At 41.7% G+C, this 25,826-nt stretch overlaps 2 protein-coding genes and 2 pseudogenes across 2 annotated transcripts; all 4 read right to left on the bottom strand.

The window, feature by feature from the left end:
• Positions 1–517: 517 nt before the first annotated feature.
• LOC129354479 (kelch repeat and BTB domain-containing protein 11-like) lies at positions 518–3,044 on the bottom strand. The gene has a single exon (XM_055023930.1). The coding sequence runs from the start codon at positions 2,690–2,692 to the stop codon at positions 1,556–1,558; it is 1,137 nt and encodes a 378-aa protein (XP_054879905.1). The 5' UTR covers positions 2,693–3,044; the 3' UTR covers positions 518–1,555.
• Positions 3,045–5,608: 2,564 nt separating this feature from the next.
• On the bottom strand, positions 5,609–6,824 carry LOC129354498 (C-C chemokine receptor type 6-like). Its single transcript, XM_055023954.1, has one exon. It carries the CDS (start codon positions 6,822–6,824, stop codon positions 5,757–5,759), a length of 1,068 nt encoding a protein of 355 aa, XP_054879929.1. The 3' UTR covers positions 5,609–5,756.
• Positions 6,825–11,548: 4,724 nt separating this feature from the next.
• On the bottom strand, positions 11,549–21,237 carry LOC129354489 (uncharacterized; annotated as a pseudogene).
• A 70-nt stretch (positions 21,238–21,307) lies between these two features.
• LOC129354495 (C-C chemokine receptor type 6-like) lies at positions 21,308–25,024 on the bottom strand (annotated as a pseudogene).
• Between the last annotated feature and the right edge of the window lie 802 nt (positions 25,025–25,826).

Genomic DNA, 25,826 nt, shown 5'->3' with positions numbered 1-25,826 from the left:
CTAAAAGATCATCAGAAATCCTGAAGAACATGTTTACAGAGCCACTTTATGAGGTAACAGGAAGGTCTGACTGCTTGGATGTGACAAAAACTTTATGGACAAAAAGCAGAAAACTAATTTTAAGTTCAGCATAAACAACAGAATATGAGCCAAAGTTGATCCATATTTGATTTCCATAAAACATTCACATTAAATCAGACATTTCCCAATCAAATCTCATGTTTCTGTAATTTCAGGTCTAAAAGTTGGATTTCATGTCTGGATTCTAGTTCCTCTCAGATGGTTGCTTCATGTTGCAGATCAGGATCTCATTAGTAATCCTGACACAGGCAGGATATGAAACTGAGGCGATGAGATATGAAAGAGTCTCATTCAGTCTCATTCAAGCTGGAGACACTGCAGCTCTGCTGGATGTTTGAAACTCAGCCTTTCACTCACAAAACTGCTTTTGTTCTTCAGATTCAAGCCTGAGGAAGAGGAGCAAAGTTTCAGAGAAAAGACACACAAACATGTTAAATATCGGAGGCAGCAGCTTTATTTTGCATTCGGATCAGAGTTCAGATGAAACAGTGAAACATTCAGCAGGTGATTTACAAACACATGAAAACTCAGACATCATTTCAGTTTAATCTGAAAAGAAGCAGAAACAAATCTTAATCTGTGCCGGTCCTGATGGGAAAACCTCCCAAATCATCACTCCTCCACCGCCGTGCTTCAGTTGAATGAATTTATGCAATAAATCCAAACACTTAAAAAAAGTCACAAAAGGCCACAAGTTGGACTTCAAAGTATCAACGCATGAACCCAAATCATCACACCTCCACCCTGACAGTGTGATATGAATGAACAGGTCATAGTTTTTGTTATGAACTTTAACCTTTAACCTACTCATGCAGAGGACTTCCTGTTTTTCTTTGCCTTTTCTCTGAGCATCTGAGTCAATGGACTGAAACCTTTCGGTGGATGTTGGAGGGTTTCTGCCGCCCTGCAGAGGTTGATGGGCAGCAATAGTTGCTTCTCTAAAGGCGTTGCTGGATGTTGCTGACAACCTGTGGCTCCAGAGCAACAAGTTTTATTCCAGTGATAACAGCATGCCTGACATTTCTGTTGTAATATTAATGAAACATGTCTGGGTTCATGTTTATCTGCAGGATTTATGACTGTTGTCCTGAATTATGCAGGTTTTCCTTCATATTTTAATAAACAGCCAACAGTCCCTGCGTCAGATTTGACGTCACATCTATAAAACTTATTTTTGTTTGTCTCATGTTTATCAGCTGCAAATCATATTTTATTCCTTATTGCCGAACTAGTTGTCCTCATTTTTAAAAGATATTTGAATATATTTCATTCTATTTCTATTTTTATGCTCAATAAACATCATTTATCCACCGACAAACCAAATTAACAATAAGAGAATAGATAATGTTTTATGTATTAATTTTACAAATTGCACTTTTTGAACTGAATTATTGATTATCTGTTCTATGACACGTTGATTGATCGGGACTCGCAGGATCATCGGAAGGCACCGCGGCGGACCACCCGGTTCGGGTCACTTGTCCAGACTGAGGACGAACGGAACCAGGGACCCGCGGGCCTCCGCGGGCCCCGGAAGCAGCTCCGACAGGAAGCCCTCGCGCTCCTCACGCAGCTCGAACTGCAGCGCGTGGCCGCGGCTCACGCAGTAGATGCGGTCTCCGAGCACCGCACAGCGGAACGGCTGCGGGTTGTCCAGCGGGAAGCGCGCGCCGCCGAGCCACACCTTCACCAACGTGTTGTACCTGTACACGCTCACGGCCGCGCGCTCCCGCTCCACGTCGAAGCGGTAGATGAGGTTGCGGTGCGCCACCATGTCGGCGGAGCGCCGCCGGCTCTCGTTGAACGGACACTCCTCCCACTCGTCGCGGCGGCTGTCGTACCGCAGCAGGCGGTAGAACAACGAGCCGCCGGACACGAACAGCGCGCCGCCGCACGCAACAGCCTCGTGCGCGACCGCGAAGGAGCCTCTGGGCAGCGGAGCCACGTGATCCCACCTGTCCGCGCGCGGGTCGTAGCGCTCCACGGTGAACAGACACTCCCCCCCGATGGCGTACAGGTGTCCGTCCATGGAGACCAGCCGCAGCTGGCAGCGCGGCTGCGTCAGCGAGCGGACCCGGCTCCACAGGCCGGTCCGCGGGTTGAAGCAGAACACCCGGTCCGACGCCGTGGAGCGGCCGTCCTGCGTCCCCACGCCGCCCGCCACGAACAGGTAGTTGTAGAGGGTGCACATCCCGGAGCCTTTAGCCGGGACTTCCTCCGGCAGGACGGTCAGCAGCTCCCAGCGCTGGGAGTCCGGCTGGAGGCAGAACACCCGGCGCGGGGCGGGGTCCTCCCGCTGCGGGCTCTGCGGGCGGCTGCTCTCCAGAGCCTCGGAGGTCTCGGCCACCGCCAGCACTTTCCGCCCCTCCATCCTGCGGGCCAGGATGAGCTCCCTCTCCGCCGCGCTGAGCCGGCCGAACACGGCGGGGCTCCGCAGCACCTGCAGGTAGTGGTCGCTCATGAAGCGCAGCAGCCGCTGCTTGTCGCGCTCGGAGCCGCCGCGCTTCGCCTCTTCCAGCAGCTCGTAGCAGTTTTCCGCGGTGATCTGCGGCGGGTTGTCGCTGCGGTCTGGATCCGGATGCTTCACCTCGTCCGCTGCCATCTGGTCCATACCGGCTCGGTTCGACCGGGATCCTGTCAGGCCCGGTTATCCCCAGCAGTTGACGCCCTGCTGGCTGCGCTCATTCAGTCACTTCAAGTTTCCCTCCTGCTCTTCTTCTCCTCCATCTCTTCCTCCGTGTCTCTGGACACAAAGCCGGACACTGACCGCTGGACTCTTCCTCCTCCTCCTCCTCCTCTTCCTCCTGGACTCCGAGTCTACGCCCTGCAGGCGGAGCGGAACCGGCTGTTCGGTGGAACAATGGTTTTATTACAGCTTTCACAGAAAACTGCAGAAAGTTCGGCGGGAAGAAAAAAAAAATAAAATTTCATAAATTGTGAAATAAACACAAAACATCTGTTTGTTTCTGGGAACTGCGTGAAGAGAGTTGCTGTCCTTGGTGCTGTTCCGGGATCAGGTTGATCCAGCAGGACGTGCAGAAAACCGAACCAACGAACAATTCGAACAAATTACAAGCAGCTCCATCTGCATCAGACAGAACCTCTAAAATGAGGATCCGAACCCAAATCGATCATTAATTCACTCATTCCCTTAATTCAAAGGCTAATTCAGTGAATGGATTAACATGGTTTCTGCACATCCAGGTTTCAAAACTATGCAAAAAAATAACATATAGTTGGAGAATTTGATGCCAAATCGGTTCGAACCGGTTCTGTCAGAACCTTTCTCCTTCATCACCCTGCAGTCCAATTACAGCTAATGCGCTTTTTCTGTAAATCAATGAAAGTGGATGAAATGTCAGCGATTTTCCTGCCGAACAGCTCCCCCTGCTGGACGGATGGAGAAACCACATTCTGCTGGTTACAACGTGGTCCTGAAAACGATCCAGTTGAATTTCACTTCAGAAACAGTTGAATGCAGGATCATGTCCCTGTGACTGAACATTTACTCCATCAGTTACAAAACCTTTACTTTGACTGGGCCACTGCAAAATATACTACTTAGCAAAAGTAGTATATTTTAGTCACTCAGTGAACTTAGTGACTGTGACGTTCAGAAGCTGCAGACTCTGACGTCATTATTCCTCCACCAACATGTTGATTATGTTTGACTCAATCCAGTCATTTATTTCAGAAACTTCCCATCATCACATTTCCACAAACTGTTTCATTTGAAAAAGTTACAAAGGGGAAAATTCCTCCTGATTTCTATTATTTTGCATCTTTGCTATTTGTTCATAATTTACAATCCATGTCAAATAAATTCAGGTTTTAGTTCTATTAAGTCATGCATAGAAAAAATTCATGGTGTTATTTTCAAAGCTCTACTTTAAAATAGAAACCAGGATTATTATTAAATTGTGACAACAATACTGATAAATATTTCCAGTTTTTATATTGAAGCTTATTTTCATCAGCAACAGCGCCCCCTGCTGCGGAGAAAATGCATTAAATCCTGCTTACAGCTACAAACACATTACAAAATAATTGCCACTGAAATTAAAATAATTAACAAATAACCAAATAATATTAAATATAAACTGTAAATGTAGATTTAGGCTCAATAAAAAGTAAAATCTGCTGATAACATTTAGGAACAATAAGGACAGATTTATTATTGCTGCAGTTTTAACATGTTTTTATCACTGAATTGTAAAAGACAGAATCAGTGTCTGGTTTGTCGATATTACTGGATCATGTTCTACAAACTCATTACATCATCAATGAAACGGTTAAACATTTTCCTGCAACACATTTCTCATGTTCTCTGTTTTAGTGGAAACGTGAGAGCAGAAAATCCAGCCGGTTTAAAAAGAAAACCTGACTTTCCAGGCTGGACCTGGTTTCTGCATCAGCTGATTTCTGTCCCTCCAAACTTCCTCCTGGTTTCCCAGGAAACCACCTGATGCTGCTGGTGAACAACAAGTCAGGAAAAAGGTCAGAGGAGTGAGACCTCTGACCTCAGGGTCACGGTGCATTTCAGCTTTAGAGAACAAAAACACAAAACAACAAACAAGCAACAAACATTACATTTTATCAAAAGCCATAATCAAAATCATCAAACATAAAATATATGAATCAAAGTTACAGTTGTTATTAATTAAAGCAGCTCCAAACAGGGAGCCTCGATTTAAAAGAACTCAGTATTTCGGCTACTTTGCAGTTTTCTGGAAGTTTGTTCCAGATTTGTGGTGGATAGAAGCTGAATGCTGCTTCTCCATGTTTGGTTCTGGTCCGGATGCAGAGCAGATCCAGAACCAGGAGACCGCTTGGTGTGGAAGGGTCAACATCAGGTCTTTAAAATGTTATGGTGCTGAACAGTTCAGCATGATTTATAAACTAACTAGAAGTCTTGCTCTATTTCCTGGTTTTAGTCAGAACTCCAGCAGCAGCGTTCTGGATCTGTGAAGACGCTGCTGCAGAAACTGATGAACTCATGAGTTCATTGATGAGTTTCTCTAGATCCCTGACACATTAATCCTGTCACCATGGATATGTTCTTCAGCTGACAGAAGGCTGACTTTGTAACTGTCTTTATGTGGCTCTGAAGGTTCAGGTCAGAGGTCATCTCTTCTCCCAGGTTTCAGCCTGACCCTATAAAGGCCTTTTGAGCCAGTGCCAAAGAAGATGTAAACCAAAAATAATAAGTTCCCCAAACAGAACCCTGAGGTTCACTAAACTCAAGACGATTAAAGGAGACACTTAATTTGAAGCAGTGAATAAGAAAACATTTAATGTTGTTTCAGACTTTTTACAAGTTTCAGTTACATGGAAACTCCACAACAGAATGATGCTAAAAGTAACAGGAACCTAAAAACATCAATGAAATGGTGGTTCTTTAAAATAATAACACATTTTACAGACCACATCCTCACCTGAGTTGTAATTAGTCTTTTTTGTAACATTAGCAGCTCAAAATGAGTTTATGTAGCTGGACTGAAGACAAAAGACAGATGTCAAGGTTGCAAACTCCTATGGGAGTCAAAGTCCAGGTCTCAGGGGTCGCCCTTGACTAAGAAACTTTATCTGAAAGGACATCTGGGTAGAGTAATTGTTAGCTAAACACCCAGCGGGCATTGGATGTCCTCACAGACACATCAACTGAGCGGCAGATATTAAAGGCCACCATGGAGAAACGACTCGGGCTGCGGGGCGATATACCTCTTACCCAAACACCACAGGTCACGGAAGATCCTCCTGAAGTGGTTCCTGAAGTTCACTCCGATGAAGGCGTACAGCACCGGGTTCAGGCAGCAGTGCAGGTAGGCGACGGTCTGCAGCACAGACATCGCCGTTAGCAGAGAGTCCATCTTCTCACAGTCACTATAGTCAAATAGATGGATGGTGTCGTGCATCAGAATGAGGTTGTAAGGCAGGTGGCAGACGATGAACACCAGCACCACCACCATCACCACTCGGACCGCTTTGTGTCGCTTGTAGCTTTGTGATTTCTGCAGGGTGACGATGACTGCAGTGTAGCAGAAGATCATGATGAGCAGCGGCAGGAAGAAGCCAATGGCCAGTTGGGTGCTGGGAACAGCTACCTTCACTATGCTAGCAGTGTTGCTATCATCAAATTTCCACTCACAGACGTACTGTGGATCTGTTGTCTCTTCCTGTTCGGTGATGTTGCTGATCCAGATGACGGCATTATGTGATGGTTGGTACCAATGGTAGAAGTGGAAAGTGGGAACAGACACCAGTAAGGCAAAGATCCAGATCAGGGCACAGATAATGCGACTGTTTGACAGCGAGCGTAACCTGAAGCTCCGGCGAGCCTGGACGATGGCGATGTAGCGGTCGGTGCTGATGCAGGCTAACATTAGCATGCCGCTGTACAGGTTGACGCTGTAGGAACCACGCAGCAGCTTACAGGCCACCTGCCCCATGGGCCAAGAGTACAGCTCGTTGTAGACGATGAAAGGTAGAGCCAGAACGAACAGCAGGTCAGCGATGGCCACATTGAGCAGGTAGACGTCAGTCATGGATTTGGTTCTCTTGTAGAGGGCATAGGTCAGGATGACCAGGCTGTTCCCCACCAGGCCCAGGATGCAGATGATGGAGTGAATGTAAGGACCAACCACAGCGTTCACACTGTTGTTGTCACTGAAAGAACACGGTTCAGAAAGTCCATCCTCATTGCTCTTGTTGTAGTCGCAGGCTGAATAAGCAGAGAAGTTCATCTTGTTGCACTGTAATAAAAGTCAACAAGAAAGTTAATCAAAATATGTTGAATTAAGTCAACAGAAAGCATCGATTCCAAACAAAACACTTTCTGTTAGTATTTTTCATGACTTTATGTTTCAGGTGTTACCATTCTGCAATAAGTTGGTGATTCACAGGCGTCTGCAGCACCTGATAGCAAGCAGAGGAGGTAATGCAATCATTGCTATCTGGTGTGTGCAACAGAGAAATATGTGAAATATGGAGGGAAGTAGTCCATGAGGACTGGGACTCAGACATTGGACATGTCCAGTAAATTTCCATCATCTCTGGTTTGGGTACATTAGGACCTCAGAACTTTAGATCTCAGGTATAGTTGTGGAAATAACTATTCACATGTTGGTGGCTTTCATGTGTTCATCAGTGTCAAAGTGCAGCCCTGGAGTCCAACACACAGCTTGAAGAGGATAGATTTTATGATGCTTTTGCTTTGGGGATACAAGGACTGGAGATTCCTTGGGAGTCAGCTGGATACACAGTCTGACATCTTCTCCATATCCACAAAACACATGTTGACCGGATCCTCCTTAGAAATGTCTCAGCCATTCTGCAAGAGTGAAGCTTTCCTCCACATCTCCAAGACCAAAAGAGCCACAACTCTGAGTCGCCAAACCGTTTCCCAGAACTTCCTGCTGCAAAGGGAGACACCTGGCAATTTGACAAAGTTTTAGTCCATGTGGTCAAAGGTGACATTACATGGAGAGGTGAGATTTACTCCAGCACACCTTGAACCAATCAATGACTGAAGGCCAAATTTGAAATGTAAGTTGTTGCCCTGTGAGTCAGAAAAATGGAGCAATTAACTGATCACAACCTGGTGACCCAGTGGATCTTATAAAACCCTGGACTGGTTTCCCAGGAGTCCATCAGGGTCGACCCATTTCTTCCATCCAATTAGTGGATGTCAAGGTGGCGACTTGGAGCAGAGACGTTACCAGATCTCTGGCATCCTTTAGCAGACAGTGAAATCTCACACAGTCATGCAAAAAGTTGTTGCAGAGATCACACTCTGATGTTTTGCTCTTTCAGTTCATCTGTGTTTGTGAAAAACACATAACACAAAAAACGACAACACACCATTCAGACAAAACAAAAAAACAATGCAGATAACAGAAGAGAAGTTGTTTGCAGAACTTTCCCACAGTGTCAGCTGTGGCATGAAGCCAGACCTTTATCTTTACTGCAGCTATAAAACTCTTATCAACCATAAAAATATGAAAGGTTATATGAGAGGTTATTGCAGTACCTACTATTAAATAAACACTAACCCACAACACGTCAGTTCATTGTTCAAAATAAATGTCAGGCGTTGCTAAAAGGTCACTCTGTTCTGGTTCCAGTTTAACAACCTAAATGTCATTATGGTGTGAATTGGCTCTGCATTGAACTGAAAGAAATGAAACCTGCACTACATACATATTATATGTAAAAATACAGATGTATTTTTCTTTAGTCCTTAGCAGTAATAAGAGCACACCCTGTCAAGTTATCAAGAACTTCTTCATTCATCCAAACAATCCAGCATTAACTGATCTTCCATTCCTGTTATTAAAGCAGATTCTCACCTCAGTGTTCAGTCGGTTTCCTGTGGTCAAAACGCGCTCAGATCCCAGAACCTGATTTTTCCAGCTCGGAGCTGCTTTCCGTGTCAAAATGATCCAACTGCTGCTGAACATAAACATCCTCAAAAACTCCCTCAGTCCTGTGAGGCTGTTCCTCCACTCGGCCACCTGGTGGCGGTAATGTGCCAAACATTTCCTCCATCCACAGAAAAACACGAACCGTTTGCCCTCCAGAACCGGGGTCCAAACCAGGGATCCAGAACCGGGGGTCCAAACTGGGGGTCCAAACCGGGGGTCAAGAACCGGGTTCATCCTGGATTGTTCTGCTCGCCTCCCCCCTCTTTGATTCTTCTGAACAAAAAGTCTTTACATTTTCATAGAGTGAGATTTTTGAAGAGGAAAAAATGTTGAAATATATATATATATATATATATATATATATATATATATATATATATATATATATATATATATATATATATATATATATATATATATATATATATATATATATATAGGGATCGTTCTCAATGCTGCATTCACAGCATTGAGAACGATCCCTAATTCGATTCGATTACAAGAAAGCCTATGACTCAATGCCACATACTTGGATCATTGAATGCCTACAGATGTATAACATCAACAGGACTCTGAGAGCCTTCATTGCAAACTCGATGAAGCTGTGGAAAACCACCCTTGAAGCCAACTGCAAACCACTTGCACAAGTGTCCATCAGATGTGGCATATACCAAGGAGATGCTCTGTCCCCGCTACTGTTCTGCATAGGCCTGAACCCCCTCAGCCAAGTTATCAACAAGACTGGCTACGGATACCGACTCAAAAATGGGGCCAACATCAGTCACCTCCTCTACATGGATGACATCAAGCTGTATGCCAAGAGTGAGCGAGACATCGACTCACTGATCCACACCACCAGGATCTACAGCACTGACATTGGGATGTCATTCGGACTAGAGAAGTGTGGTCGGCTGATCACAAAGAGGGGGAAGGTGATCCGCACAGAAGGAGTCTCACTCCCACAAGGAACAATAGCAGACATAGAGGACAGTTACAAGTACCTAGGTATACCACAAGCAAATGGCAACCTCGATGAGACCACAAGGAGAGGAGCCACAGCTAAATACCTCCAACGAATAAGGCAAGTCCTGAGAAGCCAGCTCAATGGCAAGAACAAAATCAGTGCGATAAACAGCTATGCCCTGCCAGTAATCAGATACCCTGCTGGAATAATCAGCTGGCCAAAGGAGGAGATAAAAGCCACAGATATTAAGACTAGAAAGCTACTAACCATGCATGGAGGGTTCCATCCCAAATCCAGCACCCTGAGACTGTACACGAGCCGCAAGGACGGAGGCAGAGGACTAGTGAGTGTGAGAACCACTGTCCAGGACGAAACAACTAAGATCCATAAATACATCAGGGACAAAGCCTCAACAGACAATGTGCTCAGTGAATGTCTCAGACAACAGGGAACGGAGGTTGAGGTGCCAGAGATACCATCATGGGAGGACAAGCCCCTACATGGGATGTACCACCAGCAAATAACCCAAGTGGCTGATATCAGTAAATCCTACCAATGGCTGGAAAAAGCTGGACTCAAGGACAGCACAGAGGCCCTCATCCTGGCCGCCCAGGAACAGGCCCTAAACACCAGAGCAATAGAGGCCCAGATCTACCACACCAGACAAGACCCAAGGTGTAGGTTGTGCAAGGAGGCCCCTGAGACAGTCCAGCACATCACAGCAGGGTGCAAGATACTGGCAGGGAAAGCGTACATGGAACGACATAACCAAGTGGCAGGCATAGTGTACAGAAACATCTGTGCATAATATGGACTGGAAACCCCAAGATCAAAGTGGGAAACACCCCAAAGGTGGTGGAGAACGCCAGAGCTAAGATCCTGTGGGACTTCCAGATCCAGACAGACAAATGGTAATGGCGAACCAACCAGACATTGTCGTAGTGGATAAACATCAGAGGAAAGCCGTTGTGGTAGATGTAGCAATACCAAGTGATTGCAACATCAGGAAAAAGGAGAAACTGGAGAAATACCAGGGCCTCAGGGAGGAACTGGAGAGGGCCTGGAAGGTGAAGACCACAGTGGTGCCTGTGGTCATCGGGGCCCTCGGGGCAGTAACCCCCAAACTGGAGCAGTGGCTACAACAGATCCCAGGAACAACATCAGACATCTCAGTCCAGAAATGTGCAGTCCTTGGCACCCAAGATACTGCGCAGAACCCTCAAGCTCCCAGGCCTCTGGTAGAGGACCCAGCTCAGAGGATATATAGATCTATATATATAGATCTATATCCTCTGGTAGGGGACCCGAGCTCAGAGGATAAGAACCACCCGGGTGGGTGAGAAGGGAATTTTTATATATATATATATATATATATATATATATATATATATATATATATATATATATATATATATATATATATATATATATATATATATATATATATATAGGTTATGCTTATATATCTTTTGGCACACAAAGCATTTGTCAGATATTAACTGCAGTTATGCTTAACTAAACTCTGCAGGTTCTGATCCATGACCTGCTTCTGTTGATTAGTGAGAAAAAATGAGGAGAGAATCCAAAGCAAAGTGCAGAAATTAATTGTATGTCTGCAACTTTTATGATGTTTTGGACAAACAATCAATTTATTTGGTTACTAATTGAAGATACTGCATTTGGTTATTGTTAATAATAATAATAATAATAATAATAATAATAATAATAATAATAATAATAATAATAATAATAATAATAATAATACATTGATTTTAGCTCAGTATCAATGCTAACATTACAACAGCATATAAATGTGGCCTGAAGTGTGACATCATTTCTCATTCGTCCTGAACTCCTGAAACATTTAGCAGCAAAACAAAAGCCTGAACGTTGGAAAATACTCAGAGTTTAATCCTCAAACTGAATCCAAGGCTGATTGAGTTTTAACAGAAAACATCTGGAGGGAAACTGAAGCAAAAAAAACAAACAGAAATAACAAACATCCTCATGTTATACAAATTTAACACATGAAATCATCAAAAGTCATAAAAACATGAAGTTTTATTTACAAAGATGCACATTAAGTAAAAATGTTCCAGTTTGAAGAAATTAGCCAGTTTTTGGAGTCTAAATCTACAACCTGAATATCAACAATATTTTATAGCTGCAAACTGGCAGCTTTTCCCTGATTTACACATTGAAGCTGAGATTTGATTAAAATACATTTCATTCAGTTTTAAATGGGGTCAGCCTCCATCAAGGTGAAACTTGAAATAAAATAAAGCTTTGTTGTCCTGGACATCTTCTGCTATTTGTTGAGCAGAGGAAGGCCGGAGAACGTCTCCATTAAAGGGCACAAGACAATAAACAGTATTTCATTCAGAAAACTGGACATTAAAGACAATAATGTGGGAAAATGTAGGACAGGAGTGACACATCAAAACTAGATATTATGAATAAGAAGCCATTGCTGCAGAGAAAACCTGGAGGCTAAAATAACCTCAGACCTCGAAGAAGTTTGTGTTCTGGTCGGATGAGACCCAACCTGAACTTTCAGGCCACAAAGTGAAGCACGGTGGTGGCAGCATCTGCCTGTGGAGTTCTGTTTGTGTCACAGTGAATCCAGACATACATGGACATCAACAAAACAATGAGTTCATCAGAAGAAAATTAAAGTTCTGAAATGGCCTTATCCAAAAATCTTGAATCACAAGTTGACCTTTAGACTTTCCACAACAACTTAAACAACTTAAAATGATAAACAACTAATATTGTTAAATAAAGACAAGAATGCAAATTGTTGGCATACATCATCTTTGTTAATCTGCTCTGAACAGTTTCTGAAAAAAACAAACAGTGGTTTGGATTTGGGGAGATCGAAGGTCTAAATGTAGCGAAATGATCCAAAAGGCCAACATGCAGAGACTGGCTGCTGCCAGGAAGAAACAGGAAGATGCAGTTTTATATTTTGTAGATTTGTTCTAAAGAAGTATGTAATTCATGCAAATGTCCAGCAGGCGGTGTGTTTGGCGACTCTTCCAAGTCGCCTTCAGTTCAGAATGAGTCCAGCAGCAAAAACTGACAGGAGTAACTGTCACTTCCTGTTTGGTGAAATATTGGCGATGACTTCCTGTAGGTTTCTGAACACATCATTTTAGTGGATACCCTTCAATCTCATGTCGAACACAAGGACATACTGGAGAAGTCCCATTTTTTTCAGTGGGTGGGGCTTAGGTGATGTCATCAATATTGTCAAGGTCAGACATATCCACTGTCTGACCTTGATGATATTAGGGTTAGGGTTCATACACGCAAATCGGACGATGCTTGTGTGATTTAGAGCCAACCGGATGCAAACGGCGAAGGATTGGGATTCGCCTAGATTGGTTCAGCATCATGTTGTTCTGACACCAGACAAGTTAAAATCTGGACCAGTCAAAGTCCAAAAGGAAGACATTCAGCAGTTGGATACGTGACTTCCTTTTGGAAGCGGGTGTGGCTAAAGTGATGTCACCATGTGATGACTGCTGGTCTGCTATGACACAGGGAGTCTGTGTGAGGACATCACACCACCCTGATGTTTTATGGCGAATGGTCAGAGTTTGAAGCTTGGCCACGCCCACATGCTTTCATGCAGCAAAGAAAAGAAGCAGTGGGAGGAGTTTGCTCCAATATGTGTGCAAAAGAGACAAAATGGTGACTTTGATCCAAAATGGCCAACTTCCTGTGGAAGTTACACATATATTGAATTTCATTGCTGTTGATCAAAGCATGGATTGGGATTGATTTTTTAAAATATTGTAGGAGGATGAATTAGGCCACACCCACTAAATGTTAGGAGTAGGACTGATCGAATGTGAACCAGATCGACTGAAACATTTCGAGCCAGACGTATGAACACAGGGGCGAGGATGTGATGAAGTCAGCATACAACATGGACCACACAGGTTAAGTCGTGTAACCTGCCTGTAGATTTCAGGACATATTTAAGAGACTTTACTTGATTTTTGGAGCATCTACCTACAAAACCAGTTTCAAATATCTACAATGTACTGTTTAGCCAAATACACTTTGAGCAGTTTGGCCACACCCAGATTTGATTCCATCAAGAACTTTTAAAAACTTTTCATGCGAGGGACGTATGAGTCGATGAGGTTTCAGATATACTGTTTTTGGATGGGAAAGAGAAAACTGAGCAACAATTAACACAGATGAAGAAGTTTATTTTTTGTTTTCTTTTTTAACCCAAGTCTAACATCTTGTGGCTGAACTGCGCTTGAGAATAAAAATAATTTTTATCTTACTCAAGTTTGGCATGTATAGAACTCTATGGCAAGATCAGAGCTTCTCACACAAATGTCTTCATGTAAGAAAAGATGTGCTGGTTCTGCTGGACCCGTCAACCGAGCGGCGAATTGTGGACATGTAGATATCGGAGGTGACCCTGGAGAGGCGGCGCGGGGCTCTGTACCTCTTACCCAAACACCAAAGGTCACAGAAGATCCTCCTGAAGTGGTTCCTGAAGTTCACTCCGATGAAGGCGTACAGCACCGGGTTCAGGCAGCAGTGCAGGTAGGCGACGGTCTGCAGCACAGATGTTGCTGTATGCAGTGAAGACTCAGCGTAACAATCACGATGTTCGAAATAACTGATGGTGTCATACAACAGGGCCAGGTTGTAAGGAAGGTGGCAGACGATGAACACCAGCACCACCACCATCACCACTCGGACCGCTTTGTGTCGCTTGTAGCTTTGTGATTTCTGCAGGGTGACGATGACTGCAGTGTAGCAGAAAGATCATGATGAGCAGCGGCAGGAAGAAGCCAATGGCCAGTTGGGTGCTGGGAACAGCAACCTTCACTATGCTAGCAGTGGTAACGTCATCAAATTTCCACTCACAGACGTACTCTGGATCTGTTGTCTCTTCCTGATCGGTGATGTTGCTGATCCAGGTGACGGCATTATGTGATGGTTGGTACCAATGGTAGAAGTGGAAAGTGGGAACAGACACCAGTAAGGCAAAGATCCAGATCAGGGCACAGATAATGCGACTGTTTGACAGCGAGCGTAACCTGAAGCTCCGGCGAGCCTGGACGATGGCGATGTAGCGGTCGGTGCTGATGCAGGCTAACATTAGCATGCCTGTACAGACGCTGTAAACCACGCAGCAGCTTACAGGCCACCTGCCCCATGGGCCAAGAGTACAGCTCGTTGTAGACGATGAAAGGTAGAGCCAGAACGAACAGCAGGTCAGCGATGGCCACATTGAGCAGGTAGACGTCAGTCATGGATTTGGTTCTCTTGTAGAGGGCATAGGTCAGGATGACCAGGCTGTTCCCCACCAGGCCCAGGATGCAGATGATGGAGTGAATGTAAGGACCAACCACAGCGTTCACACTGTTGTTACTGTTAGAACACGGTTCATAATCATAATAGTCGTAATAATCGTTGTCTATGGAATTATCTGAGGAATTCATCTTGTTTCTCTGTGATAAAAGCCAAAGAGAAAGTTAATTAAAACATGTTACAAGTAAGACATTTGTTACTGTAAGGCTTTAGTACAGTCATTCTTTAGACTACATCAGTTTGTTTCTGTTTGTGTTTTAAGTGCCATAAAGTGACATTTATTATGACTTTATTATGGTTCCCTGATTTCACTAAATGTTCTCAGTCCAGTTTTATAAAACTTCAGGATGAAGGACGGATGTTTCCAATAGTTTGAACAAAATGCTAAACAACATCCTGTTCTGAGCTGAAGCCAACATTCACTGGTTGCTTCTCTGTTCATATATGGATGTGTTCATAATGATCTCTTTACACAGCCTGCCTGTTTTCAGAAGAGGAAGGAAAAACACAAGCATCTTATACGCAAATAGTCACATGACTGTTAAATGACTAGCAGAGTCAGAGGAAGTTAAAAATGACCTTTAAATAAATAAATATGTTTATTCAAAATCAGGTTTTCTTACAAGGTCCATTCAGAGGTTAGGAAAAACATTTTAACAGTAACATTGAGTAATAAACTGATGAAATATTCACTGCAAGATTTTTTTTACAATTTCTTACTTTTTTAACTACATAGTTTTCTAAAATTCTCATTCTGAAGAAACAATTATTAGTCAAACTTCATCTGTAGATAACTTTTAATAGAAATGACAAAGCGCGCTGTACAAACCAAAACACAAAGCAGAACTGTGTTAACTTTTTAAATCTGCTCTGTTTCCTGAACTGATTGGTCATTTCACGGTTTCACAGTTAAACAAATATTAAATATGGCTCAGAACATCAAGTTAAATTATTTGTTATTTCCTGGAATGATGCATCACCGCATCCTGTGTGAATAAAACATTTTGAGAAAATCTGAGATTCTAGTTTGTTGACCATAATATGTACTTAAATACAATCTAAACAATATAATCACTGAAACAATTAGATGAACCAAAGATCAACAGAAGATCTCTGGATTCCTCCACAATCATTCAAACCAAACATCTTTTCAGTTTTCATAATGTAATAGAAACACATTATTTAAAACAATTGAGATTTTACTCAGTCCTCTAAACAATCCAGCTTCAAACTAAAAACTAATCTTCTGCAATGTTTCCTCATGCAGTGGCTGAAGATCAGGATTCTCACCTTGTGAGGCTGATTGACAGACAGTTTTCTCCTCACTGTGGTGAATTAAAGCCGATCGTTTCCAAGTCTGAGCTGCTTTCTGAGCAAATGCCTTCTGGTTGATTTGGAGTCTAAAAAAATACAATCACTCAGCGAATATTAGGAACTATGTGACCTGTGACAACAACTGTTGTTCCACTCTAGTTTTTTTAAAGGTCATTTTTATGTTCCTCTGTACTTCCTCTGAATTTCATTTTCATATTCATGTCAATATTTGCTTATATTATTGTCTACGTTCCTCCTTCCTCAGGTGAACTGGAAGAGATGGTTACGAAAAGACAACACAGTAACAGACAGAGGCTGACCTGTCTTCAGTGAAGGTTGGCTTCAAATCAAGAACTTGTGTTGTTTAAATTCTTGTTCAACATCTCTGAAAACATCAATCCATCACCGTAAAATTTTCTAAAACATAACTGGTTCCAGTCCTATAATGGTGCTTTTACTGGGTCAGTTCAAAGAATCCATTAAAACAGTAAAAAACTTTGAAAGGGGCAACAATAAACACACTGGCGTGTGTATGTGTGTGTGAATGGATGAATGGGTGAATGTACTGAGGCGCTTTTCCAGGCACATGACGTCAATTCCCAGCACTTTAAATTACTCTGTTTCCTTCAGTTGTAATAAAGTTTCTCCATACACATAAAGTAATTAAAAAATGTACCTGTAAATGGTTGCCATGGGAGATTGAATTATTTCTCAAACATGCATAAAAGAATTAAAACAACACTCCAGGTATGTTTTAACAAGATGATAATATTATAACATGATGCAAAAGATAAAATGATCACTGTTTTATTTCTTTGATATTTCTGCTGCATTTTGTCCCCAGTGCTCATCTTCAGTTCTGCTGTTTGCTAAGTGAATGTCCAACCTCTTCACGACAGCTTATAGGGAATGAAGTCATTGTCACCCCCCAGTGGACAGCTGCGGAACTACATGCAGAAACATAATGGCAAACAGGAAGTTCAGCTCTCTCTTTCAAAGCAAAAACATCAACACATAACAAAAAAAGATTAGTATGAGAACATTATATTTAAATCATCTGATCAGAAACAATCAGGTTTCTATGATATATATATATATATATCAGTATAATTAACCAAGCAATAAGAATTGACTCCACAATATAAAAATTACAATTATGAAAAAAAAGCAAAAAGATTTGTATGTGACATTTTATAAACAAAGCAACTCAAAGTGTTTCACATGAAAAAACTGAAATAAAAAAAACCCAGACAAATAACTTTACACTGCAGTGACAAACCCAGAGCTGAAAAAGAAACAATTTAAACAAATTGCTGTAAAGTAAACCTTCCAACCTTCCATTCATCAGCAAAATCATTTAAGAGCTGCTTCAACGGTTAAACAGGTTCAGTGACCTGAACCTGTAGAGACACATAGAGACGGTTACAAAACCAGCAGAATGTTTCCAGGGAGGATTTTCTAGGTGTTTCCTTATTAATTTACTGGTTGTTCATCAGAATTAATTTTATATTCTTATAGTTATTGATCATGCTGTGGCAATATGCTTCAAAAATAAAATGAATAACATTAAAGAACTAATAAAAACAAAAAAATCTTGAGAAATGTATCCATCCATTTATCTTTAGTTGAATTGATTACTGCAACATGGTTCAAGTGCTTTACATCATGAAAACATAATGCAGAAACCAATTATTAAACAGCAATTAACATGAATTTTTGTCAAATGTCATCATCAAAATTGCCAAGAAAATAGATGAGAAGATTTGAAGAACTTTTGAAAGGTTAAGATAGAGATAGAATCATATCTGAAATGTGAAATTTAATTGAACAAATTCTTAGTTTAAAGGTGTGAATCTGACTACAGAGGATTATGACATATTTATTAGATTTATGTCACATGTTTGGTTAAATTGCCTCAAGGCAGTTCAGGCTTCAATGTAGTAGCTCACCACTATCAGTGTGTGAATGTGTGTGTGAACGGATGAATGGGTGAATGTAGTGAGGCGCTTTGGAGTCATTTAGATAAAGTATTACAGAAAAGCAGGCAATGTACATAGACAGCCTAATGTTTTCTTTCCAGAGGATGATGGACGCGTCCTCTAAAAACTCTGAACTATCAGAAACATCTTCGGTATTTTTGGGTCAGTCCAGAAAAATATGTTCACATTTTGATGTCTTGTCCAAATGTATTAAAAACAGATATATTTTTTCTTTATACATCACTATGCCTCCTGCAGAAAACATTTTCATCAGCAGCCAAGATTCTTATGGAAACTAAGCAACAATCACCACAATGAAACCTCAGGAGTTTGTTTTTTTCTCTAAAGAGTTTTTGCAGCGATAGTGGCTCGTATTTTTGACAGTAGGCAGACAGGAAAGAGGGGGGAAGAGATGCGGCAAGGGTCTCGGGGACCGGGAGTTGAACCCGCAACAGAGGCCTCCAAACGTGGGGCGTGCTAACACCCTGCATCACCACAGCACGCCCCAGGAGTTTATAATGTTTCCTTTTTTCTTTTGAATAATTTCTATCATTTTCCTTTTGTGGTAAAATTTTGCTTTGGAGATCTGCAGATATTAATCAGACATCCTGAGACAATTAGCTTCACATAATAAAAGACGTACTGTCTTCATTGGTCCCATCAAGGGAGAGGCGGCGCGGGGCTCTGTACCTCTTACCCAAACACCACAGGTCATGGAAGATCCTCCTGAAGTGGTTCCTGAAGTTCACTCCAATGAAGGCGTACAGCACCGGGTTCAGGCAGCAGTGCAGGTAGGCGACGGTCTGCAGCACAGATGTTGCTGTATGCAGTGAAGACTCAGCGTAACAATCACGATGTTCGAAATAACTGATGGTGTCATACAACAGGGCCAGGTTGTAAGGCAGGTGGCAGACGATGAAGACCAACGCCACCCACCATCACCACTCGGACCGCTTTGTGTCGCTGGAAGTTCTTGGCTTTCTGCAGGGTGACGATGACTGCAGTGTAGCAGAAGATCATGATGAGCAGCGGCAGGAAGAAGCCAATGGCCAGTTGGGTGCTGGGAACAGCAACCTTCACTATGCTAGCAGTGTTGCTATCATCAAATTTCCACTCACAGACGTACTCTGGATCTGTTGTCTCTTCCTGATCGGTGATGTTGCTGATCCAGGTGACGGCATTATGTGATGGTTGGTACCAATGGTAGAAGTGGAAAGTGGGAACAGACACCAGTAAGGCAAAGATCCAGATCAGGGCACAGATAATGCGACTGTTTGACAGCGAGCGTAACCTGAAGCTCCGGCGAGCCTGGACGATGGCGATGTAGCGGTCGGTGCTGATGCAGGCTAACATTAGCATGCCGCTGTACAGGTTGACGCTGTAGGAACCACGCAGCAGCTTACAGGCCACCTGCCCCATGGGCCAAGAGTACAGCTCGTTGTAGACGATGAAAGGTAGAGCCAGAACGAACAGCAGGTCAGCGATGGCCACATTGAGCAGACGTCAGTCATGGATTTGGTTCTCTTGTAGAGGGCATAGGTCAGGATGACCAGGCTGTTCCCCACCAGGCCCAGGATGCAGATGATGGAGTGAATGTAAGGACCAACCACAGCGTTCACACTGTTGTTGTTACTGAAAGAACACGGTTCATAATCATAATAGTCGTAATAATTGTTGTCTATGGAATTATCTGAGGAATTCATCTTGTTTCTCTGTGATAAAAGCCAAAGAGAAAGTTAATTAAAACATGTTACAAGTAAGACATTTGTTACTGTAAGGCTTTAGTACAGTCATTCTTTAGACTACATCAGTTTGTTCATAATCATAATGGTCGTAATAATATTCATAGGGTGGATAAGTGGTGGGGTCATTGGAGATGTTCATCTTGTTTTGCTGCAATAAAAACCAAGAAAACATTTATCAAAATATGTCAAAATTACCAAAGAAAGCAGCAATTTTAAACCAAATTGTTTCAATGGTCATAAAGAACCAGCAGGTGGCGATAATGTTGACAGGAAGGAGAGTTGAAATATTGAAAGAAAAACATTCAAAGCACAGTGAGGCTTTCTTTCTTTTTAATTCTAAATAGTTGTACAACTAATATGTAGAATTAATTTTTACTGTTCAGAAATAAGACTTATTATAGAACATGATACAAAATATATTAATATTAACATTATAATAGAGAAATATTTTAAATAAAACTTTTAAAGTTTTCCAACAAGACTGAATCTTCTACATTAAAAAATAAAATATGTAAAAACTGGAGCTGCCAGAGGGAGGAGGTATAATAAATTCATCATGTTCTAGATTATGTCATGGAGAACCACAGGGTTCAGGTTTGGAGTCACTTCCCTTGACTAAATGTGTAAAGTGCACAAGTTTTGGTAAAGGATGAATGTTTATTGCTTTATTGACGACACTAAGGTATATTTATCATTCCTATTTGGTGAGAAACTGATAAACTCTCATTCTGGAGTGAACTATCAGTCAGTCAAACTTTATATGCAGATAACTTTTCATACAAATGACAGAAACACATAAGATACTATTGGTAAAAATCCTCCATTAAAACATGAAGCAGGATTGTGTCAACAGTTTAGATTATCTTTGTTTCCAAAGAAAAATGTTTCCTTTCCTTCTCCTCTGTTCTTTGCCTCGACTGATTTGACCTTCATTTGACTCATTTCTCTCATCTAAACATGAATATTCAGTCAAATTATTTCATTTCCTTGTATTATTTCCTGGAGTGACAGAGCACCACGACTAAAATGTTGAAAAAATACCAGAGATTCTACTTTGTAGAGCGTAATATTAATTGTTCTTAATTATAATTAATCAATGAACAGCAATAACATGAAGCAAAGCTGCTCTTCATTCCTCCACTGTCATTCAAACAAAATATCTTTTCACCCTCAATTCACAATTTAAATTGTTTACATGATTTTATGTAAACAGTTTTCAGTTTGTTAAATCAGGATTCTCACCTTCTGACGTTGATTCACAGACAGTTTCCTCCTTCCTGTGTTAATAAAAGCTCAGACAGAAAGAGCCGATGGTTTCAAATCAGTTTCTTTCTGTGTCAAAAAGGTCCGACTGCTGCTAGATATTCCTGTTGCGTCAGCATTTAGTGAAACACAATGTGAGGAATGTGAGGAACTGAGACGTCCGGTGTGACAAAAACTCTCCAGTCGTTCTGCTTCAGTGAATCAATTTTATTTCTACAGCACATTTCAAAACCACAGGGAAGCCAAAGTCCATTACACTAAAGCAGTAAATGACTGCTTTAGTCATTCACTGCTGCCTTTAGTAAAGTGTAAAGTGACCTTTACTAAAGGCAGTCCTGACCTAACCCTAACCCTAACCCTAACCCTTTAGTAAAGCAAAAACATGAACTGAACACAAACATTTCACATTATTTTGGGTGTCATACACAATTATCATCAAAAGCTCATTTCTATGTTCCCCTGTGACGCACTGAGTTTTATTTTTACATAAATGTAACTATTTGCATATTTTATGGTCGATATTCCAAAGTGTTCACTAAATCTCTAACTTTGTGTTTGTTTTTTCTCAAAAGTGACATAAAAAACCTCCATACCTCACCTGAACACTAGAGGGCTCCTCGCCTCATCTTCTCTGTTCATGTCTAAAGAGAGATAAGTGTTCATGTAATGACATATGTTGGATGTTTTATTTGATTTCCTGCATAATGTGCATTGCATATTTTGTAGCTTTCAGTAAACATAAGTTAAGGAGAACTGGGAAAACCAACCTCCCCTCCTCAAAACTGAATCTTGGACTTCCTCTCAGAGACCTCAGGTTGAGAGGGGAAGAGGATTCTGCTGAGCTCACAGGCAGCACAGTCTGAAACTCTTCACATCATACACACAAACTGTAGGTCTACACAAGGAAACGGGGAAACCCAGAGACAGGACAAACCACCATGTACACAAACACAAACAACTAAGGGCCGTTAAAACCAGAGTTCCCAGAGAACCCAGACACTCAGGGAGATGGACCATTAACTCCAGGATGGGATTCAAACCAGGATGTAACAACGCTTTCAACCGGGGATCAGAAATATTTTACAGTCCAGAAAAATACCTTTAAAATAAAACATCTTGTTTGTTTATGTTTTGTCCACATTTATCCGTAACAGAGAATTTGTGAGTCAGGTTGGTTTCTCCACCTGATCAACTGAATGTTGTCTGGAAATCTATTCTTTTTTCTCCTTAATAACTATCTCAACTATTTTAGACAAAAAACATTTTTTCCAGCTGGTTTTTAATAAAAGTTTAAGGATTGGTACCTATAGTCATAATTATGCCTCATACAATACAAAACATTGTCAACAGTAGCCAGTATTCTTATGGAGAAAGAGCAACAATCAGCTCAACATAGCAAAACTTATGGATATTGTCATGTTTTTTATTTTTTAGTTCTTTGTAAATCCATCATGCTGGTGGTAAAAGTCCAGTTTGAATCTTAAAAACCTGAATGTCTCAGTCAGACCTTCTGAGGTCAACATCTTCACACGATTAAAGATTAACTGTTTTCAGCAGAACCAGCCACCGAGCGGTGATATGTGGACATGTAGATATCAGAGGTGACCCTGGATGAGCGGCGCGGGGCGATGTACCTCTTACCCAAACACCACAGGTCACGGAAGATCCTCCTGAAGTGGTTCCTGAACTTCACTCCAATGAAGGCGTACAGCACCGGGTTCAGGCAGCAGTGCAGGTAGGCGACGGTCTGCAGCACAGACATCGCCGTCTGCAGAGAGTCCACCTCGACACAATCGCTCTGTACGTACAAATGGACAGTCTGATACAACAGGGCCAGGTTGTAAGGCAGGTGGCAGACGATGAACACCAGCACCACCACCATCACCACTCGGACCGCTTTGTGTCGCTGGAAGTTTTTGGCTTTCTGCAGGGTGACGATGACTGCAGTGTAGCAGAAGATCATGATGAGCAGCGGCAGGAAGAAGCCAATGGCCAGTTGGGTGCTGGGAACAGCAACCTTCACTATGCTAGCAGTGGTAACGTCATCAAATTTCCACTCACAGACGTACTCTGGATCTGTTGTCTCTTCCTGATCGGTGATGTTGCTGATCCAGGTGACGGCATTATGTGGGTTGGTACCAATGGTAGAAGTGGAAAGTGGAACAGACACCAGTAAGGCAAAGATCCAGATCAGGGCACAGATAATGCGACTGTTTGACAGCGAGCGTAACCTGAAGCTCCGGCGAGCCTGGACGATGGCGTAGCGGTCGGTGCTGATGCAGGCTAACATTAGCATGCCGCTGTACAGGTTGACGCTGTAGGAACCACGCAGCAGCTTACAGGCCACCTGCCCCATGGGCCAAGAGTACAGCTCGTTGTAGACGATGAAAGGTAGAGCCAGAACGAACAGCAGGTCAGCGATGGCCACATTGAGCAGGTAGACGTCAGTCATGGATTTGGTTCTTGTAGAGGGCATAGGTCAGGATGACCAGGCTGTTCCCCACCAGGCCCAGGATGCAGATGATGGAGTGAATGTAAGGACCAACCACAGCGTTCACACTGTTGTTGTTACTGTTAGAACATGGTTCATAACCACCATCACCATAGTTGTCATCGTTTTCTTCGGCTGGATTGGAGTTATTAAAGATGTTCATCTTGTTTGTCTGTAATAAAAGTTAAAGAGAAACTTTATTAAAGTATGTGACAAAAGCAGCGATTCGCAAAAAATGTGTCATTGCACATGAAAACCAGCAGGGGGCAGTAATGTTGACTTATTGTCGATTAAAAACATTGAGCGAGAGATTTGTTTTTTGTTTTAATTTTTCATATTCGTGCAATTAGAAAAACTTTGGTGATTAATTTACGCAGAAAGTCAGAAAGAAAAAAAATTCTACAAAAAACTGATGATAAAACTGTGACAGAGAATATTTTCAGTTAATCTATATTTATGTCTCACTTACTGATAAAGTTGATGAAATAAATGGGATTTTCAATAACATTATTATTGATTAGATGGTTCTTATGGTTTTGTTTGAAAAAGTCTCTGAAAGATTTTGTTTCATGCGGAAGCAGAAATACAAAAATGAAACTAAAGAAAAGTTAATCAATTAAAATGACTTATCAATAAATAAACACTTTTATAAAACTTTTTAGGAAAAAACTGATAAAGTATTTATTGTAATATTTTTAAACCTTGTTTATGTTGTCTTTTCATAGCCATCTGTCTCTACAGATCATAATATATGCAAATATCAAACATTTATCTGCAGGGAACTTTTCATGCAAATGACAGTAATTCATACTGTAGAGCTTTACACAGGTAATAAAAACCCCTGAAGGAGGATCAGGGTGTCAACATGTTAGATTGTCTGATTATGAATCCAGTTTACAGAAACTTTCTGATCAGCTGTATTTCCACAGAAAATCATCTTCTGCCTCAGCTGAACGTCACTTATTTATCAAAACGAAACGCTGTAGGACAGAAAGTTATTAAGTTATTTCCTGTCCTGGATTGATGCTGGAACAAGATACTAGTGAATACAACATTTGAAAAAATATCAGAAATTCTGCTTTGTCGACCATTTATTAGTTTTAGAAATAATCTAAATATTTATTGCTGCAGCAATAAGATGAGCCAAAGCTGCAGGAGATTTCTGCATCAAGAAAACCAACAACTTTTCACTTCCCAAAGGAGTAAAAGGAGCAGATTCTTTAAAACAATTGAGATTTTAGCAAATACAGTTTCCTGCCATGTTTCTCTCAGCAGTGGCTGATGATCTGGATTCTCACCGTCTGAGGCTGATTGTCAGACAGTTTCCTCCTCGCTGTGTTGAATTAATCTTTCCAACTCAGAACGATCCAACGTTGCTGAACATCACTGAAGCTTCAGCGTCTCAGAAAAACAAAACCTCTGAGAGACATCCGTCCAACCCGCGGACTGAAACTCCCCACTGGTTTTCACTGGAGTTATTTAAAGGTTGTTTTTAATTTTCCCTGAATTTTTTATCCTCAGTTTCCTTTCATCTTTTAACTATTTGCATATTTGGGGAATGTACAGCATCCCTTCTTCCTTTTGTGAACAAGGCAGGTTGTGTGTCATAGTTGGTTATGAACAGGCAGCATGCAGACAGCCTGTCGTCACTGACTGGTGAACCTTTCATCCAAACTGAAACATCTGACTGGTACTGGTTCTGATCCAGTTCCAAGAACCCGTTTGGATTCCCAGTGAAAATAGCAAAACACTTTTAAAGCATCAATTCACAAGAATCACCTCAAAGTGCAGAACACAAATGGATCCAGAGAAAAACATTTAGCTTCATTATTGGGCTTTACGTTTGTGAAGAATTACAATGTTTTCATCGTCACAAAATATTTCTGATTTGGGTGATATTGTTTCACATTTCAAAGTTCAAACTTTACTAGTTTCTTTATATTAGCGTTTTTCCTGCCAGTCAGAGAAAGGCTGAACTCTCCTGTGCGTTCCTGCTTATCTATATCTATACTATACTAACTGATCAGAAATAATCAGGATTAAATGATCAATAAAACTGAGTGTCATCAACCAAACAAGGGAACTGACAGCAAATTTACCTTCTTATATAAATGCTACAGTAAAAAATATATATTTTACATTTCAGCAACAAGGCAGTTCAAATAACTTAACATAATAAAATGATACAACAAACAAGCAAGAAATATTAAATGACAGTGG

Source organism: Poeciliopsis prolifica, unplaced genomic scaffold, assembly GCF_027474105.1.
Source record: "Poeciliopsis prolifica strain line A6 unplaced genomic scaffold, Auburn_PproV2 SCAFFOLD111, whole genome shotgun sequence".
NCBI classification, from domain to species: domain Eukaryota; kingdom Metazoa; phylum Chordata; class Actinopteri; order Cyprinodontiformes; family Poeciliidae; genus Poeciliopsis; species Poeciliopsis prolifica.
Note: the sequence above shows the minus strand (reverse complement) of the source record. Positions and strands in the feature narration are given on the sequence as shown.